The sequence below is a fragment of the Anabrus simplex genome, chromosome 11 (genome assembly GCF_040414725.1).
Source record: "Anabrus simplex isolate iqAnaSimp1 chromosome 11, ASM4041472v1, whole genome shotgun sequence".
Classification (NCBI taxonomy): Eukaryota; Metazoa; Arthropoda; class Insecta; order Orthoptera; family Tettigoniidae; genus Anabrus; species Anabrus simplex.
The window spans coordinates 38195446-38215917 of NC_090275.1; the positions used below are offsets into that span (position 1 = coordinate 38195446).

General features: G+C 36.0%; 2 protein-coding genes across 2 annotated transcripts in view; one reads left to right on the forward strand and one right to left on the reverse strand.

The window, feature by feature from the left end:
• Positions 1-20472, forward strand: part of LOC136883527 (uncharacterized) — a 483493-nt gene that overhangs the window by 244611 nt on the left and 218410 nt on the right. The gene's annotated exons all lie outside the window — the stretch shown is intronic.
• Positions 14293-20472, reverse strand: part of ASPP (Ankyrin-repeat, SH3-domain, and Proline-rich-region containing Protein) — a 165261-nt gene continuing 159081 nt past the window's right edge. Inside the window, exons 12-14 of the mRNA XM_068229597.1 lie at positions 19158-19324; positions 16963-17162; positions 14293-14692 (exon numbers count right to left, since the gene is read on the reverse strand). Coding sequence (XP_068085698.1) covers positions 14654-14692; positions 16963-17162; positions 19158-19324 — 406 coding nt within the window. The 3' untranslated portion in view covers positions 14293-14653. The remainder of the gene's footprint in view (positions 14693-16962; positions 17163-19157; positions 19325-20472) is intronic.

Sequence of the window (20472 nt, forward strand, 5' to 3'; positions counted from 1 at the left end):
GTTCTAATTTCTTCTTTTTTTTTAATTTTACACTCTAGGAAGTTAGTGATGTGTTGAGAAAAGTGTCTTCTTTTCTTGATTATTCATTTATGATTTTATTGACCTGCATCCTAAGTTCTGAAAGTCAGTAAATTTATCTTTTTCATTCGTGTTAATCTTCTTTCTCTTCAAAGTCCTTCAGTCTCAAACAACTTCTCTAAACCCTACAGTATTTCTGTTCCTTTTCTTACACTAAATGCAACTTAAGTAATCTAAGATCTTGAAGGACAAATGTCTGATTTGCATACTTATATTGTTGCTTGTATTCTTTGAAAGGATATTAACTAAAAATGTGTGTATTTATAATATGAACCATTGCTACCAATATGCATCACTAAATGAAATAATGTAATATTTCTCTATCAGTTATAAAACTGAATCAATCTAGTTTTCATATCATAACTCTCTTGTCATTAGAAACATATGCATATAGAATATGGAAAACTTAACGCTTTGATTTGATACAGAAAGTTAACTGTTAATTAAGAAAAGGGGTGTTTTAAAGGAAAGAGAATGATACAAAGGCACTAATTGCTTTTCAAATTTTAAAACAATTTGAATCCTCCAACAAATAATAAAATCTTTGTTTTATAACAGCATATATATAATTCCTAAATACTATTACTCTACACAAAATTACTCTCATTCTCAAGTCCATAAAGAATACTTATAGCCATTTTAATCCAGTAGTTTAATTAGCAAAGTTACCATGAAAATCTGAAAGCTTTATACAATGAAGTTACAAGCTATACTACATTTTATACCAGTAAAAGGTAAACTACTCTTTTAAAATACCGTAGTGATTACTGCATCATATCACATATAAAGTGTCAAAAATGCTTACAAGTAATGATTTGATCTTTTTTGAAAAGAACTAGCTTTTAAATATTAAAATTACAATGAATGACAGTAGAAAGTACCACACATTGAAGACTGTTATATTACATTCAATAGAATATTTTAAGAACACACAGATAACAAGGGCAGTAGGCCATAAGTAGACTATATGGATTGTGTGCATTCATTTTCACTCAAAAAGAAAATAACATAAACTGGTTCTCTGAAGATTGAACATCTGGAATCTAAAATTGTTTCAGAAGGTATGAGGTTTTAATCAGGTCTGAAATCAGCTAACAATAATACATCACTAAATGAAATAACATAATTCAACTAATGTGTGTGTGTTTGTTTACAATGATAATGGACATGCTTTCTGCTTAATGGTTAACATTGAAAATATAAGTGCTGGTAATAAGTTCTACTTCTATGATTTTGAGACCACAATATAAGAAGCAAAGTTGCATGACAAAAAGATAAGACTGAATAAGTTTGATGGTGGAAAAATGTGCATCAAGAGAGTCAAAACTATAATGGGAAGCCATTTTCATGTACTGTATTATTGCATGTTATGTTTATTCCAAACACGGAACAATGCTGATGACTTAATTCTTGGATAAGTTTGTGTCCAGCAAAAAATGAGTATTCCACAAGACATTCTTAACTAATAAATCAACAATTATACTTGACAACTGTTGACTATATAACCTAGAACTAACGGAAACCTCAGAGCAGTTTCTCTTTGTATTCTAATGAGAAAGTGCACGAGGCTTCATACCATAATACCAATGTTACAGTTTTTCTATATATTTTTTAATATATAAATCTTGCATCTTTAGTGCCATACATTTATTTATTACACCTTTGTTTCTTTTAAACACAAGCATTCAACATATTTGATGTCACTTAAATAACAGAAAAAAGAATAAAGCAAATTTAATGTATATAAATGAGAGCTATAAATAGTTACAATATTTTCACTGAGAATACTTACAAACTCCCCGCTAACATTTGTACATTCATTTCTGTAGAGAACTTTTAAAAAATCTCTATGTTTATTAATAATAACTCCACTCTCAGTTAAGATTCAGACCTGATATAGCTTTGTGTGCCTAGAATCTTCCTTAATATTGGTAGAGAAATGTAGACTTCCTTCATAGTTTGATATGACATTGCATCATTTCATGGTAAGTCAGTATAATTAGTTATTCTTATTATTAATGGACATCAACATTAAAAAGTAAGACTGCCTTTATTATAGTCACTGAATCCCCTGACTTAAAGGAAGCCACTTATGTTTCCTCTGTATTATTTTCCTAGGGGTAAAATCAGGGAAGATATTGCTGGTTATTCAGCTTTCTTTGTTTTGAGCATAAGGGAGCTCTAAATAGCCCACCCAGGTGCTTCACTCCACTGAGTGAACCAGTAAAAGCTTCTCAAATAAGCCTAGGCAGGGTTATACATGTTACGAGGTGTAGGGAAGACATGTTTTTTAAAAAAAATGCTGGAATTGCCACAGAAAGTTATGGCTCCTATACTTCCCATCTGTCACAACACCATCTTCACTGTCACTCACACTATCCTCATCTTCTCAAACCTGCTTAGGACCAGCAGCACAACAGCAGGGTTCGTCTCTGCTTTGTTAACACTTAAAAGAAGTTAGGTGGAGGATTGGCAGATGTATAAAAATAAAAATTCTCACGAGTATTTACGAGGTTGCTTTCCTGTTGTGCAGATTTCTGTTTACTTGTGAAAACCAGTGTTATTGCAAATATGTTTTCTGTATGCTGAGCAGTTTGGGTCATGCAGCTATCAGCTTGGATTCGGAATATAGTAGGTTCAAACCAGTCAGTAGCCTGGAAGATGGTTCTCCGTGGTTTCCCATTTTCACACCAGGCAAATGATGGAGTTGTACTTTTATATATATATATATATATATTTGTTCATGGCTTCGACCCCTGTGGATCTTTTGCCACTACTTGCACCATATGATATGAACCTGCATGTAAATTGGAATTGCGGAAGTGTAGTGTTTTGTACAGTATGTGAGGAAAGAAACATTTTTTTTTAAAGGACGACACAAACACCCAGTCCCCAGGCTAGGGATATTAATCATTTACAATTAAAAACCCCTGACCTGGCTGGGAATCGAACCCGGGGCCGCCGGGTGACAGGTGGACGCGTTGCCCCCTACACTGCGGCGCTGGATGGGCTGTACTTTAATTGAGGCCAAGGTCGCTTTTGTCCCACTCCTAGCCCTTTCCTATCCCATTATTGCCATAAGACATAGTGTAAAGCAAATTGAAAAAAAAAAGAAACTTTTTAAATATATTTCCAACTGTTAACATCTTAAAACGTGTTTTATAATGTTAGAGAATAGGTTCCTCAAGAAATTACTTTTCAAGTCTTTTTTTACAAAAAGACTTTTATTAAAGGCTTTGGGAAGGCTGGCTTCTGTTTGTGAACATTTCATCAGCAGAACTATTCTTGTAAAGATAAATTGTTTTGTAGAGTTTTGAGGCCTCAAATTTATTTTTGCTAAAGACATTCAGCAGCAACACAAACTTCCACTTTTTTGACTTGGGCGAGTGTTTATTTTATGCTCGTAGTATTTTATTTTTCATTTTATCCCTGAACAAGTTGATATCAATATAAATAAAACCATATTAATATTATCAGTTTTTGGAATTAAATATGTGAACTCCTTCAGCAAATTTCACAAGCTGCGATAAGTGTAATCTTGCTTCTGAACTGTACAAGTTAAAATTATTAGAGCTGCAAGAAGAAAAACTCTATGAACTTCCAATGAAAGTGAAAACTGAATAAAAATTATGCACTCAATTTCACACATCTCACTTTAGGCGACTATATTCAAGGCAGAAAGAGCTCTAACAAGATAATGTTTTCCTTTAAGAAGTGTGGCAAAGTCTATAAAAGTACTGGTAAAGTACCATCATCACTATAATATAATGAATATTAATGTTTAAAAATGAGTAACATTGTTCTGAGCCAAACAATTTTAATTTCATGTGGGATTATGGAAGTTAAACCCATAACGGGATATGATTTATTTCTTTGTCTCTGTATGTTATCACTAACAGCCATGGCGGAATGTTTCATATTCCAACTTTTACCCATAATATTTCTGGGTGTAATGGTCTAGGAAGGAACGTGCATTACTGACAAGATTGACATTTCTACTATAAACTGAAGAACTACTAAATATTCTGCAGAAATAAAGACTATGAGAGGCCTGTTGGTTACTGGTAATTCTGTGTGTCAGAATTTTCCATAGGTACTGAAAAGAAGTACTTATAATTTTTCTATCTTTCCTTCTTATATCAATCCAAAAAAAGAAAACTAACTATCCAGGGCAGGTTACACAAGTATAAAAATAAGTTGCTAGTTAAAGGGTTAAATTACGTGCATGACACTAGGAAGATACATGATGTACTGAAATGTATAGTAAAATAAGGAAGAAATACACAATGAATGTCAGGGTGTGAATGAGGAGAAAATGAGTTTAATTTGATGAAATTGCATAGATACAAAATCTAATTAGGTATACCTACCAAATTTGTTATAACAAAAAAAACATGATGAAATGTCTTTGAAGCAACAATGACAAGTCAGTACATGGTTTTCTTTAAGATCAGGCATTTAATGTGTTTTATCACAAAAATAAAACAACTTGAAAACCAATATTTTTCCTAATTGTATAAAGTTGGTGGGCTGAATCAAATGAGTCTATCAACTGATGACCTAGCAAACAACAATGTCTCCGCCCTGAGAGTTCCAGCAAATTTGAATGTTTCAAAACTGAAATAGTATTAGGAGGCATTTTGAAGTCTGAAGTAGTGCTTTTGGAAGAAAATATTATCAACTTTGGAACTAAGAAAATTATGTTCTGTACCGCTTTGTGTATCACAGCTGTTGACTCTGCAAATTGAAGATACATGTTGAGTGAATTTATTATAAGGAATCCTTGATCTATCCCAAGATTTTACATGCTAGAAATGAGAGAGAGGTAGAGAGATCTTCCAAGAGGAAGGTTCTTAAATTAATCAGTTTGCCTTGTAATAATCTTGTAAACAAAAACAAGCAATTTCAAAGAATAAAATTACCTTTCAGTCTTAAAAAAGAATTCAAACTTATACTACAATTTACAGAACATCTCATAACTCTAGAACTAATTCCTGTTACCATACACACAACCAACAACTGTCATAGATATAATTGTTATTTCTTCATGTATCTGGTAACATTATATTATTATGTTTGCTTTTTTAAACAGGCTAAAAATATCTTCAGTAAAGAATTGGCTCATTCAGATGAAATCGGAATACATGAAGCAGTGCATTTCACTTTGAGGTACAGTTGGGCCCATGAGAGTTATATTTGAGAGCCAAAAGCAGCAACTACGATGGGCACTGTGTTGCAATAGTTACTTTGCCTGCGATATATCATCCTTTAATACAGGCTGTTGAATAAAACGCACAGGCTTAATGGAATTCAGTGTTGACCAGTTCCTAAGCTCGTGATAATTTCAGCATTTAAGACAGAACATGTCATAAATATGAGTTAACAAAATCATCAATTGCTGATAGTTAACATCAACAAATCCATCTGTCTGTCTGTTAGGTCATCAGCCCAGAGGCTGGTTGGATCCTCAAATAGCACTACCAAAGGTTATGCGGTTATAAGGAAACCCCCAAAACCAATGGCAACACCAAAATGAGGCGTACTAGGCAAGATGAGGAGTGAGGTAGTTTGCCACTGCTTTCCTCACTGGGTCAGAAAGTTCTATTGCAGCACGACTGACCCTATGAACAGCACCTTTCATAACACTCAGATGCACTAATCATGCTCTGAAAGTCATTACTCAGCACTACCCATACCCCAGCAACTCCTATATTGTCACAGCCATGGATGCTGACTGGGACTTCGGTGGAAGCTACACTTTACTCTGGCCTGTGCCAATATTGCAGTAATTGTATATCTTGAAGCAACAGCCAGTCACAAGGAACTTGCCCTGTTATAGTACAGCATAGAACACTATCTACATTGATATTTTTATTATTTAATGACGATTGTTAATGGCACACTCTAAGAATAAAACTAGGAAAATTGTAAACTAGCCGCTGATTAAGTGAAAAAATAAACTAACAACAAAAATAATATTTGAAAAACAAACATGTAAAGCAATAAAGTTAACACAGTACCAATGGGAACGATATGACAAAAATGACAGTCAGCCAAGCCAAACTACATGGCGATAGCAAAAATGTGGCATTATTGGGATTGTCGCCAATGAAATGGAGCATTAGTCAAGATTTCCTCGCTGCTAGTGTTGAAAGTCAAACTCAAACTCTTGTGGGCCTTATTCATACAGTTAGATGTTGGTGGTGGTGCTTATAAGCAACTATAGAACTCTGTTTCTGCAGTGACAGGTTCGGAGGATTAGTCCTTTAACTTGAAAATACATCTGGATGGTGCTGAAGCATTTCACTTACTCACTTGAGTATATACTCTTCCTGCAGATGGAAATGGCCAAGTGGGAAAGTAGACAGAAAATATTTACGGTACTTCATTTTAAAACTAAATCAAATTCTTTCTGAAAGGAATTGTTTCCTTCTTGTTGTACTAATTTGAATTCATTATTACATAATACAATGTCATAAAAAACCATAAAGGAAGGTCACAGATTGTTGTACAAAACTGCTATCTTACTAAAATACTGTATTATAGTCTATGTCAAATGGTAAGTGTGTTGGGTTCAGCAGGTTGCTCAGAATTATCCAACCAAGCAGCTGCTATGTTGGTTGCATTATCCCACCCACTCAGTGTGCTGCACTCTGTGTTAAATATTGCTTCCAATCAGGCTAAAATAATTTTACTTCATAAAACTACCACAACAAATACAGCTTCCCATTTGACGCAGACTTTTTATAGTCGTATTGAGTTGCCAATAGGAATACTGAGAAAAACTCAAATGAATTTAATAACTCTTGTATAATTACAGTATATACTGTAAATAACTATATGTACACAATTATAATCACCTAAACTTATCATCTTCATTCGGAAGAGAAAAATCACAAAAGACGGAGAGGGAGTGTGGGGATAAGAAAACAAGATAATCCTTGATGACTAGCACAGCTAGCTGCTATCTTAAGTACTTCATTATTTAATATGTAGAATAATAATAATATCTTCTTGCTCTGACTCTATATATAAACACTTTACAACCCCAACAATATCTTATCCACAAATCACATCTATTCTTTCTTAAAAAAAAAAAAAATTATACTGTATTGAACAAAATTAAAAAGACTGTACATACATTCAACTGGATAAATTTTACAAGGCACATTCTCTGTAACTCGAATCCATTCTGTTATCTGTCGCATCCCTTCACAATTCTGTTGTAAGTACTAGGCCACCTGAGGTTGAGAAACATTCAGCATATCCTGATTCTATAAACATTATTTATTGTATTAGATTGCAAGTTTATTTCATTATGAATCACACCTCAAGAAATATACGTAACAGTCACAGTTTCTCTCTAGCAAATAAATATGGTCAAATATTAAACAGAATTTCTTGAATAGTACCAGCCTAAAAGCTTGCTAGTAATCAATTTAATTTTAAGACAATTTCTTGCATGGTAACAATGGCCTCAGCTGCCATATGCAGGTATTTTGATTTGATGCTGTCCAGACTGCCCATGCATCTATTTTAACATTCCATTTTGTTCTTCCACAAGGCAGAGAAACAGATCTCCGAGTATGAGCGAGTTTAAATTTAAACACAAAATGCGTAACCAGAGCTTTTTCAGTTGTCAAAATTATATGACACGGAGTGTTGAATGGACTTTCTCTTGCCCTTCAAAATTCCAACTACCTCTTCCAGAGGCTGACACACTACTGCGCATCCACGGAGGGATGGTGCAAAACATTATTCTCATCAACTGATTTTAACTGGTTGAATTAGTTGAAAATAAACTGTGTGGAGCTAAAGTTAAATTTAAAAATACATTATTATTAAATAAAATAAAATAAAATATAATAATAATAATAATAATAATAATAATAAACCAAAATATATTAAATCTCAGCATTTCAGCCACTGGTTTTAATAAACCAATAGGACATGTTTACAACTTGTAGTGTGTTTGAAAGATGCCTTTTTTTGAAAGAGTGTGACGCTGCATGAATTTTAGTGTTTACTGTCATGTTAAGTATGAAGTTATTATATGTTCACATTTACTTTATGAACTCTCAAATTATTCTCACTTATTAACACATTGACGTATACATTAACATTTTATTAACATCTCTTTATTTTACTCAATTTTCTTTCAATTTGGTGTCCAGTAATTTGGACTGAGGACCCAACGTACCCACATACAAAGGCCTGGCCTCACAGTAAGTGGTCTCCTATAACGGGCAGTGATCTGCGACAGCAGTGCGAAGAGGTTCAAACGGTATTTCATAAGACTGCTCCTCTCGGCAGTCTGCAGCATGAGAACCAGCAATGAACTGTCAGGTCATCAGTTTGAGTGTGAAGGATACAATGAATTACAATCAGCCAAACATGGAATGTCCTGCCTTTTAAACTCTTAAAATTGTACGACACTGATAGGGAGATCACTTTACACATAAAGTGCATCCATAATTTTGATGCAATTTTACAATGAGATATAAACTGATGCTCTGTTGCCATTCTGGTGATGGGGTGATTTCTCATCCATGAACAACAGGGTAAGTCAACTCTCTTTCAAACAAGAATAAAGTGGCAATGCAGGGTTAAGTGCATAATGTGACATAATTTCTAAACAATAAGACTGTTTCCAATGGGGTAAAGCTTTCATTACTTAAGACAAAGAAGGCCTCCATGTGGATTTTATTACAAGTTTTTTAAAAATTCTGTAATATTCAACACGGGATAAAGAACTCTACTACACCAAGTTTTTCTGTAGCCTCAACTGTACGTCTTGGCTACCCCAGTAAATAATCAGCCTGTAATTAAAAAAAGAACTATGACTGTTACATATGATATATTCTAATGCTGATGAATGTAAAAGTATTATATACATAAATTCTTCAAATTTTACACATATTTAATAAATTTTCCTTTGGATATGATAAGCTCAATAAAGCTATATTATGTAATATGGTATACATTTCAATATATTTTTCAATATTTTATACATATATATTCATCTGTCATCTTAATTTTGTACACTACCTTGTAGAATTTAGCTTAGCTGATAAAGAAAATTCTCAACCCAGATTATCTTTCAATAGATAAAACAATTCTCGGCACAAAAGTTTCAATACAATAAGAAGACAGGAGGAGGCTTCAAATTATTAACATAATTGTTTTTTTTTTATACATTCACCATTGAAAATTTTCCATGTAACAAAACTCAGTCTACTGAACAATTACATATTGAGATTCTACATAAACACATCTTTTTTATTAATCTTCTTTTATAAAATACCTGTTTATTGAAAGAATTCATCCTCTTTTCAATAAAAATCAGGAGCAAGGCTTTCGCTGTTCATTTCTAATAACAAGAAAATGCCATCGAGTATAGAAGAAAAGAAAAATAGAAAGGAAGTGTTCCATTGGGGTTGACAATTTGGTAATAAATCACAAAGGCCAAATGCTCAAAACTGCCTTCATCAGTCAGAGGAAAATACATTTTAGAACAACCCCCTTAAAACAATAATCACCACCACCTGATTGTTTAGAGATTTTAGGTATCACAGGTAGCAGTGAGCTGGTTCCAAATTCATTAGAGCAGACAGCTGATTTGTTGAGTGCAGAGGATTGAGAGGAGAGGATAATTTTGAGCTTGTTTAAAGTCAATCATGTAAAGTGAATGTGCTTGTAATATTCAGGTTCTTGTAATATTCAGATAACCAATAAATGATCTGCTAATTTTGTGGAATTTAGTAATACCGTAAGGGATATTTTGACACCAGGTCGGCAGCACTCATGATATCTCTTAAAAACGAGTTTCATCATCATTCACAGTATAGTTTTTTGAACAACAAAGCTTGTAGTTTTGTGTGACTGTTGATATCATAATCATAGCCATGGGACGTTGAATCCGAACCACCTGGACATGACTTTTCCCATACATGTTGGCCAGGATTCATTTCATACAGTATGCGATTTGCAAAGCTATGAAGAAGTCACTGTAATCATGATAAGAGTAGTGAAGGAGGTTCCAGAAATGGTTCCCAACACTTTAAGGCCATAGATAGGATGTCACTGCCTCTTATGTGCAGAATTTCTTTAATGAATATGTTTTGAAACTGGATCTAAAATTATATTTAGTGTGATATAATTATTCCTATGTACCTGCAAGAATATCTTCCTCTGTGGTGTAGTGGTTAGTGTGATTAGCTGCCATCCCCGGAAGCACTAGTTATATTCCTGGCTCTGCCACAAGATTTAAAAAGTGGTACGAGGACTAGAACGGGATGCCTTGGGAGGTCAACTGAGTAGAGGGGGGTTCGATTCCCACCTCAGACGTCCTCAAAGTGGTTTTCCGTGGTTTCCCACTTTTTCTCTGGGCAAATGCTGGGATGATACCTAACGTAGGCCACGGCCGCTTCCTTTCCCATCCCTCACAAGGTTGCTGATCAGCACAGCAAGTGAGGCCAACTGGGCAAGGTAATGATCCTCATCTCCAGTTGTATCCCAGACAAAATGATGATGTTCCAGGACACTGCCCTTGAGGCAGTAAAGGTGGGATTCCTCGCTGAGTCCAGGCAGGAAACCAACCCTGGAGGGTAAACAGATAAAATAAATAAACAAAAAAAAAAACCTGAAAGAATACTTAACATCTGGAGATAAACGACATTCTCCTCACTGCTATGGAGGCAAATCATGGTTTTTAGCAGCTGTTCAGTGGATCAGTGGTAATGTGTCTGACTCACAATCCAAACTTCACAGGTTTGATTCTGGTTGAGGTAGCCTGTTTTTAAAGGACAGTCAAAAATCTTGGCATGTTTTTGGCATGTTAAAGATCTTTGGTGGCACATTTACTGTCACCCGACAAAATTAAAAATGAACTCTGTGATAGAAACCATCCAGTAGAATTCCATTTCACAACGAGAAATGAGCGGGTCAGGTATGGAACGAATGAAGCCCTCATCTAGCAGCGAGGATAGGAATTGTGCCAGCTGCCGAAGCCTATGGCACTCCTCTGGGGCAATGATTAATGACTGACATGAAATGAAATGATAGTGGAGAGTATTGTTGGATTGAAAGATGACAGGGAAAACCGGAGTACCTGAAGAAAAACCTGTCCTACCTCCACTTTGTCCAGCACAAATCTCACATGGAGTGACCGGGATTTAAACCATGGAACCCAGCGGTGAGAGCCCGACGCGTTGCCGTCTGAGCCATGGAGGCTTTCACAAATGTCAAAATTGGTTAGTAGGTAGACAGCCTAGATGGAGCCAGTTCAGAAGGGTCTGTAACTTGATAGCCAAGACCACACAATTCTTCTTCTCCTTATTACAGTTCGAGCAATACTACTGTACCATTTGGCCAAATAGGTTTTGTGTGCTCTCTGGCTGAGAAAAGGTGCAGTCAAATGGAGCATATATTGGTACCATACAAGAAAATGGGTAAAATCAGCAAAGGTGGTATTTGGAGGGGTGGTGACAGTGGAAATGTTGTTTTAAAGGGAAAAACTCTATAATTAACAGCCTGTGCTAGTTGTGAAGTTTCAAAGTTAGAGAAAACAAAAAGAGTTTGCCCTGCATGCACAGATTGCAGTGCAAAGGTTAAAATTTATTGGCCTCTATTCTTTACTTTTTTCTATATCACCCTTACCATTGTAAATACGGTATTCTTCCTTAATACTTTTAATTTTTTTTTTTTTCCTTTTATCTACACTTGATGCTGTTTTCACTTGCTTTGCCTTCAAATAAGATGTGAGTGAACACTATTTCATAACAAGATGTTCCTGAGTTTCTTTTCTTCATCTTTGCGTGTTTTGAACATTCAGAAGTCGCCCATCCTTTGGACAGAGTTGTTCCAAGACCTATCATTTCAGGGCAGCAAAGAACTTGGGCGAACTTGAAAATAACATTTCTACCCTGAGTGGTTTGATTTAAGCAACAGAGCAGAAGCAACAACAGTTTACTAATAAGTTTTCAAAAATCTTAGTTTAAAAAATATTTATTCATAATTTCTGTGTTATCAGTCAACTTTTCCTTGATGCTAATATGCTTTATAAACTATGCCATAAGACCAATCTGTGTCGGTGTGACATAAAACAAATAGCAAAAAAAGAAAAAAGAAAAAACTACGAAGATTTGTGCCTCCTTTATGGAATTATGTATTTCTTTGTTGCTTTCCTACACGTATGAGTATAATAAAAATATTGAGGCTTGTGACAGCAAAAGGGATTGAGAAAGGTTTAAATACAATGTAGTGGAGTCACTGTGTTAATCTCATTCAAAGAATTAATAGAGTGGCAAGATCAAGGCATAAAATGAAATTGTAATCTACCAGTCAAAAACTCTCTATGCTGATATCACAGTTTTCTTGTGCAGATGGTAATTTCCAGCAAAAAACCTAAAATCTCACAAACTAGCAGAACATTTTCAAATCATTTCTCCTAACAAGCAAAATCCATTACTTTTTTTGGGAAAGAATTAATCAGATGTAATAAATTCCTTCAACTTATCCCAGGTATTTCTGGGGTTGCTGGAGCCACCTGGCTCATTTGGGATTTTGGCTGGTTTTCTAAGGCAGGATGCCATTCATGACACGATTTTTTCCGTGTGAAAATTCCAACCCGAATCAACTGGGAATCTAACCATCCAGGTGAAATGCCAGCAGCTAAAGCACTATGTTCATCATTCCCTCCAATTAATCAGATGTAAATAAGAAGCAAATGAAAAATTAATAGAAAAACTGGTGGAATTTAAATACTGAAGATATATCATAGTCAGAGCAGAGAAAAAGGACCTTCAACAAAAGACACAAAATTATCAGAATAAGAGAAATACTAAAGACATTTTAAAAGCAGTATGGAGAAGGACATCATTTTAATGTTACATTAACTAATTTCCAGCCCATCTTATAATATCAAAGCAAAATATGCTTGCTCAACAAGAGAAGAATCTGAGAGAAGAATGAGTACACTCAGACCCCTGGCTGAGATTATAATATTAGACTGCAAATGAAATGAGTATGTTACGAGGTAATATTTTTGGGACATTATGCTGAAAATCAGCATCTGCAGACAAAAGCAAAAATTTCAAAGGTTTTTGTAAACTGTCAAATATGAGGAGAATGAGTCAGAGGAATCTGCACTGACATCGAAGTCTGAAGTGAAGAATGATGACAACAATGATTATTAAGATTAAAATGTCAAATGTACAGCTGTGGAGGGGAAAAAATAAAAATATCTTAATTTAAGGTGACAAGTAATTTTGTAATTCCTTCCATAGTGATGAAAATTAGGAGCTTATTTTGAAATAGGAACTAGTATTTTCCCTTTAATATCTGCTTTGATTTTTATGACATGAAAGGCTAAAAACCGATCCTCACTGTAGAGGAAAATTAAACATTGAGGTAGAATCCTATGCATCTACAGCAGAATTCAGGCAAAAGAAATGAGATTACTTAGAACTACGAATCAAACTACTCAAAAGGACAAAAATCAGGAATGAAGAAAATAGGAGAGTAGCTGGCACTGAGGTCCCTATTAGCTGGGACATGAGAATGAAGAGCAAGAGACCTGCTAGAAAATACTTCGACCTTACTGTCCAAGGTAAAAGACCAATGGGAAGGCGAAGGAAATGCTGGATAGAGAGAGTGTAATCTGATATGGAGAAGAGAGGACTCAGGTGGGAAGATGTCCTGGAACAGAAGATGTATGCAGACAGGAAGAGATAGCAAGCACTTGTACATCACACCTGGGAAACTGGAGTTGGATGATGATGATGATGATGATGATGATGATGATGATGATGATGATGATGATGACTCCTTTTGCATACTTGCAATCTTCAATAGCATAAAAGGAGTACTGTGATATCGGCAGTTGAGATTCATGACTTCATAACACTTTTGAGTGAAGCAGAAAATCACAATTAAACTCTCTTTTATGCTTCTAAGTTCCACAATTCGAAGCTATTGTCAAGATGTAATGCGAGGAATGAAAGAAGCTCCATGGGGAAATTTCTTAAAAAGATGTTTTACTCTATTTTGACCCATTCTCTAAAATATAAAATACGTATTTCACAATGGGCCAAGATTGGCCAAAAGGAGATCACTGTAGGAAAGCACAAATTTATTACAATAAAATGTGGTGTTGTACCAATATTTTATTACACAGACTTGAAAACAGTTCTGAACTCAATAACACAACAGGTGAGGTATTGTGACTCCTTCCATACTGATTAGTACTTCCAGGTATAATCATCCCATCACTAAATATCATCCTGCTCACTACACAAAACCTTTCATTTACTACTCATTCTATAACTGATCTTTTCAAGTTTCCCTGGCCAAGACTGAGTAGTACACCAGTAATATTTCATCTGCTTTTTCTCTCTTTTGTTGAAGCTGTCTGCTTCATTGCTCCCCAAGTAACAAGCTGCCCTTATGATACTTTGTCTACCAGTGTTTGGTGCCAGCTGTAAGTGGTTCATACAATCCCATTACCGTGGTTCCTCACCACATCCACAGATCTCTCCCAGTGATGCAGCTTCCTGCTGCTTTTGAGGTACAGTTGTCATTCCACCTTCTTGCCAGGTTGGACTCGTGGATAAAGCTGCAATAATATAAAAATGTAATCAGTTCAGAAATAATTTTCAAGAAAAACAAGGAAAGGCTCTCCAAAATAATTTTACTGGTAGCAAATATGTAAAACAGGAAGAGGAGGCTGGAAAAGAAACATTAATTTGATCATGTCATGTGTTCTGCAAGTGAAACTACTACAGTATGTAAGGGAATATTTTAACTTATTATCTGTAAATTTTATATGAATTCCTATGCATTTGATTGTAATTATTATATTACACTATTATCACAATATGAAGCAGAAGTACAGGATAAACTATGTCTTTGGAATGGGAAATTTAAAGAATATAGGCCAAACAACAGTAAAACAAAAACTGTTGAAATGACTATCAACAGGAAAGGCACAGTTTCAAACATTTTCCTGGAGGGAACTCTGTTACAATCCATTTCTAACTTCAAATACCTTGGAAGTATAATTTTCAAAAGATAACATAATAAACCAAGAAATGCTTAACAGAACTTCAAAAATTTCTCAATTTTACTTCGAAGTGAGAAATCTATTCTGGGATGATAAAATACCCCAGAAAGCAAAACTGATCATGTTTCATACTACTTCATTCCATTTCTCACTTATGGACTCGAAACATATACTCTACATAACTAGGTTAATACTAAAATCTAGCCAACAGAAATGAAATTCATCAGAACACTGAACCAAAAGACCAGGAAAGAAAAGATTAGAAATGAAGCAAATAGGAAGGAGGCAGGCATCAAAATACCTATTACTGAGCTTTAAAGAAGAAGCAGGCTACAATGACTTGGACATGTTATGAGGATGGAGAGGACAAGAACAGCAAGGAATTAACTTTTAACAGAGAAGTGAAAGGGGAGAGGCCAGTAGGGAGGCCAAGAAATCGATGGATTAGACACAGTGAAATCAGAGGTCAGCAAGAGAAATGTCAAGTTGGAGGACACAGAGGAACAGAAACTATACTTTGACAGAAAGAAGTATTGAGCACTCGTACTCTACACTCGGGAAACTGGAAAATGATGATGATGATGATGATGGCTATTCATAAATAATCTTTTAATTGTCGTGACATTGTATTTCTTGTTTTTAATAGCTTCCTTTTTTATTATTACACTCGAAAGGGAAATTCCTCTCAGATGAATATTGCATTTATATGCAACATGTGTAATCCGACAACAATTCCAGAGTACTGAGTCTAGAAATAGGAGAGTATAAGTATTGTGTAGATTTTTTTTAAACATTTTACTCATTTTAAAGAACATTTAATCAATTCCTACATTTGAACTGCTACACAATAATTTTATGATATCCGACTAGATTATATCTTGTACAATTTTAGTTCTATGTGTGTTCAAATAGACAGTAAGCTCGGTGCTTAAGATATAATTAAGCTTAAAAACTTCATTATTTTAAGAGTTTCCTTACAAGATTTGAATTCTAATGTGTGTCCACAAAGACTGCAGTTTGGTGCTCAAGATACAGTTCAACCTAAAGACATTATTCTTTAAAAACCATTTATGTAATAATATTATGTGTTGTCCTTGTAACCTTATGTTTATCTTTCAAGGAACTGAGGATGTCCTCATAGGGGATGAAATGTGTATTCCGACAAATATATAATTCATTATATGAGATAAAATGTTGAACAGATGGACCCTTTCATTTGAGAACTGAATAGTGTCAACACAGATACGGAAACAATAAAATTCATCAATTGTTGCACTAAAGATAAGTACTCGCTTTGAAAGTGGCAATATGATTTGTGAGGTGTGCCTTAGGATAAAGTTGTGCTATATATGTGTGCTGTCCAAAACTCTCAAGAGATGAACGTGAGATTTTAGGGTAATAGAACATGAGCATCATTTTCAAAGATTTTCAAAGATGGCTAAGAAGATATTATGAACGCCAGCTACTACAAGTGCAGCTAGCACAATTTTAGCTAGACCAGCCTTGTTGTAAATGAAAGACAAACTTGTCTAGATCTAAAGAATATGAACCACCTACTCTTGCTTCACAGCAACACGAAACTGCATACAGTAGACCTGAGTGTGCACTGTACTTCAATCAATGTACTGCTACAGGTCTAACAAAATGAAATGTAGAACACAGTATCATTGCTAATGCTGCTATTGCTTTGTGTATTATTTAAATAAGAAGAAAATGTTTCCTGGCCCTGACTTCACCCAATCAAGCGTAAAGAAATACAGTAGTGAAAATATTGGCAAATGGGTGGTTGTTGCAGTGGTTGATGGACATATTTCTTCACTTACCCCTAGAAGGTTACGAGGTACATAGCCCTCCTGGTCATTGAGACGAGACCACCACCACTCTCTTTCCCACTCATCTCCCTTACGAAGAACAACCAGCTTGTCACCCTCCTTGAAGCTCAGCTCGTCACTGTTGTGGGCTTCATAATCGTAAACAGCATAGACAATGCCATTGTTCAGAATACCCAGTTTCTCTTGGACACCTGTAGATAGAAAGTTATGTGTAACATTTTTGCAACACACTAAATTTGTAAATTAATATTTATAGATTTGTCACATTGAATAGAATTTTTGTTCAATAAGACAAGTCATTCATATGTTCTCAACTGCTGTTTTAGGTTTCTTTAGTTTTAAATACACTTGTGTCCAAAAGTTAAGCATAATCACCAAATGAGGCCATACCGCCTAATAGGAATATCAGACGGATTGCTGAACAAATGGAAGCTGACTCACATGACTTGCATACCATACACAACTTAAAAAAAAAAAAAAAAAAAAAAAACCGGTGTCAGGAAGGTTCCGATAGCTAAGGTACACCTTTGACAACAACTAACAAAACTTGACAATGTTTTCCACAACAAAATATGCTGTTAATAGGGTGTATGGTTACCCCGAACGGCTGCACATGCTTCGCAGCGACGTGGCATGCTCTCTATCAGATGGTCCAAGAGCTCTTGTGACAGTCGATTCCTTTCCTCCAAAAGGGCAATGCGAAGGTCTTGGAGGGTCCTTGGTGGAGGCTGACGGGATGTAATTGGCCTCCCGAATGCATCCCAGGCTTGTTCTATAGGATTCAGATCTAGAGACCTTGCTGGTCAGTCCATGCGATGAATGTCTTCCCCAGCCAGAAATTCATTCACCAGAGCAGCGCGGTGCGGTCAAGCATTATTGTCTATTAAGTGGAAGTCTGGAACAACCGCACCTCTGAAGAGTTGAACGTGTGGTTTCAGTACCTCATCCCTGTATCTCCGAGCATTAACAGTGTTCCTTGGACCATCTATGAAGGTGTGCAGATCCGTATGGCCATTCAACACGATGCCGCTCCACACCATGACTCCACCACCACCACCACCACCACCACCACGCCGGTCCAGTTCCACGATGTTCCTATGGTTGTATCGGCTACCCGGTTCTCTCCAGATTAATATGCGACGGGAATTGTTCTGCAAACTGAAGTGGGAGTCATCTGTGAAGAGCTCATGCCTCCATTCATTCATGGTCCAGTTTCAATGTTGACGGCTCCACAGTAAACGGGCCCGTCTCTGTACTTGAGTGAGCGGGACGCACATTGCTGGAAGTTGGGCAAACATCCCTGCTGTTCTGAGCCTCCGGTACACAGTTTGCTGGGAAACGGCAACCCCTGAGATGGCTGCAAGCTCCGCCAACAATTGTTTTGCAGGTGCACTCCGATTTTGTTGGGCGGTTAAGGCCAGATTTCGGTCCTGCTGTGGGATGGTTACCCTGGAAATGACACTTTGTGACACATTTAAGGATACGGGGACTTTGGTCGGTGTCTGACCTGCTTCCAGGTGGCCGAGTGTTCTACCCTGCAAAACAGGGTCCAAATGGCATCGTTCTGCCATTATGTTGTCACGTTCACCACGAGGCTAAACTCCGCACACTATAACAGGGCAAATATGACTGAGGGAATATGGGGCGCAGGACTGGCTGTGTTTACCTTGCGGTTATGCTGCTAGTCAAAGCAGGGAACACTCCTTTCCTATACAGAGCGAACACATAAGATTGGTAGGTGCATATGTTGTGCGATTTGCGGTCTATTTCCTGTTGCTCTGCTTACTCATAACTTATGCTTAATTTTTGGGGGGAATGTCCTGTATAATTAGACACTTGATAGTCCTCAAATAAAATATATCAAAAGATGCCTGAAATCTCTGAATGGCTTAATAATATACTACAAAAGTCACCTAATAAATGTTAGTGTCGACTTGGTGATTTCTGGCAGATTAAATTCAGGGATACACCAGAGACAAATTTCTTCTGGGGACAAAAATAAAAATTTTGTACTGTCCCAGGAAAATGGGTACATCTGTTCACCTCGCACTACGTATCTCTCATACAAAATCACATCAACAATGAGAGAAAAGAAATCAGGTCAAGAAGCCCACACAAAAATGCTACGATATGTTAAAAAAAGACTATATAACATCTCCCAGGTAAAATGTCTTGAAAGAACTTACTATATAAGTACTCAGAACAGCCATCAAAGCCCTCCTCATCCTCTTCACACTTCTCCGCAGCAGTTTCGTGATCCGAAAGAGTGGTCGCAAAAATGCAGGCTCCATGTTCTACGAGGAAACGAACCATTGCGAGGTTGTTACAAGAAGCTGCACAGTGCAATGGTGTCCTGGGAAGAAAAAAAGTTGTGGACAATAAGTCAATGATGTAGGTATTCTCTAACGGCAGTTCTTTACATTTATTTCATTAAGCTCTGGTATCCAGTTACATAATTAATTAATTAATGTAAATACAATTGTACTACTACTCCTTCTATTGAACATAACTATTTGGAACTGCATTATATTCAAGGATAAAACCTATAGCAAAATGCAAGTGTAGTATGGATATTACAACTGTAGAAGTTTATGCCTTATGAAACAAGATAATGTGCTAGGAATACACCATGTTACTAAAATGCCTCACTTCCTCAGAAGACGACATGACATTCTTTATAACAAATAAAAATGAAAAGTAGAACACTGAAGGATTATTACATGCTTTTCACCCTTTCAATATCCTTGTCTAAAACTGCATATATTTACTTATCCTTAAAATCTAAAACTGAAGTCTGATTTAAATATTTATAATACTGATCATTCTCTTTTTCTGGTACACACTTTTTTTTTCCCCATCTTCAGCTCTATTCTCCATCCTTGCCAGTCTATCGCTGGCTGACTGAACGTCAGATTAGTAGGACATTATGGTCTAATAAGACTTTCTTCTTTTATAACATGAATGACACTCAATTATAGTGTATGGTGCATTGTCCCATATTATACATTTCCTTCTATTAATTTATGACCTTTCCCACTCTAATTTGTTTCCTTCACTTCTCCTAGTATTCAAGTTTTACCCAGACCTAATCTGATGTGAAGTCATTCTATCATCATCATCATCATCATCATCATCATCTGGACCAGTTTCCAACCACAGGCTGGCTCTGCTTGGAACATAAGCCTCTCCATCATTTTCTGTGCATCCACCACTTCTCCTCTGTCACCATCATCCATTTCCTCCCTCTTGCCTAGATGCTCTTCTTTACACTTTTCAGCCATCTGTCCCTCAGTCTTTCTCTAGGTCCCTTCCCTTCAACTCCATTTCTAACATCTTTCTTGGTATCCTTTCTTCTCCCATTCTCTTAACATGTCCATACCACTCCAACCTGGATTTTTCTATCTTTTTCTGAAGGGGTACCTCATTTACCATTTCCCGAACTCTGTCATTTCTTACTCTGTTCATTCTCGTTAAACCTACTTAATACCTTTAAAACTTTCT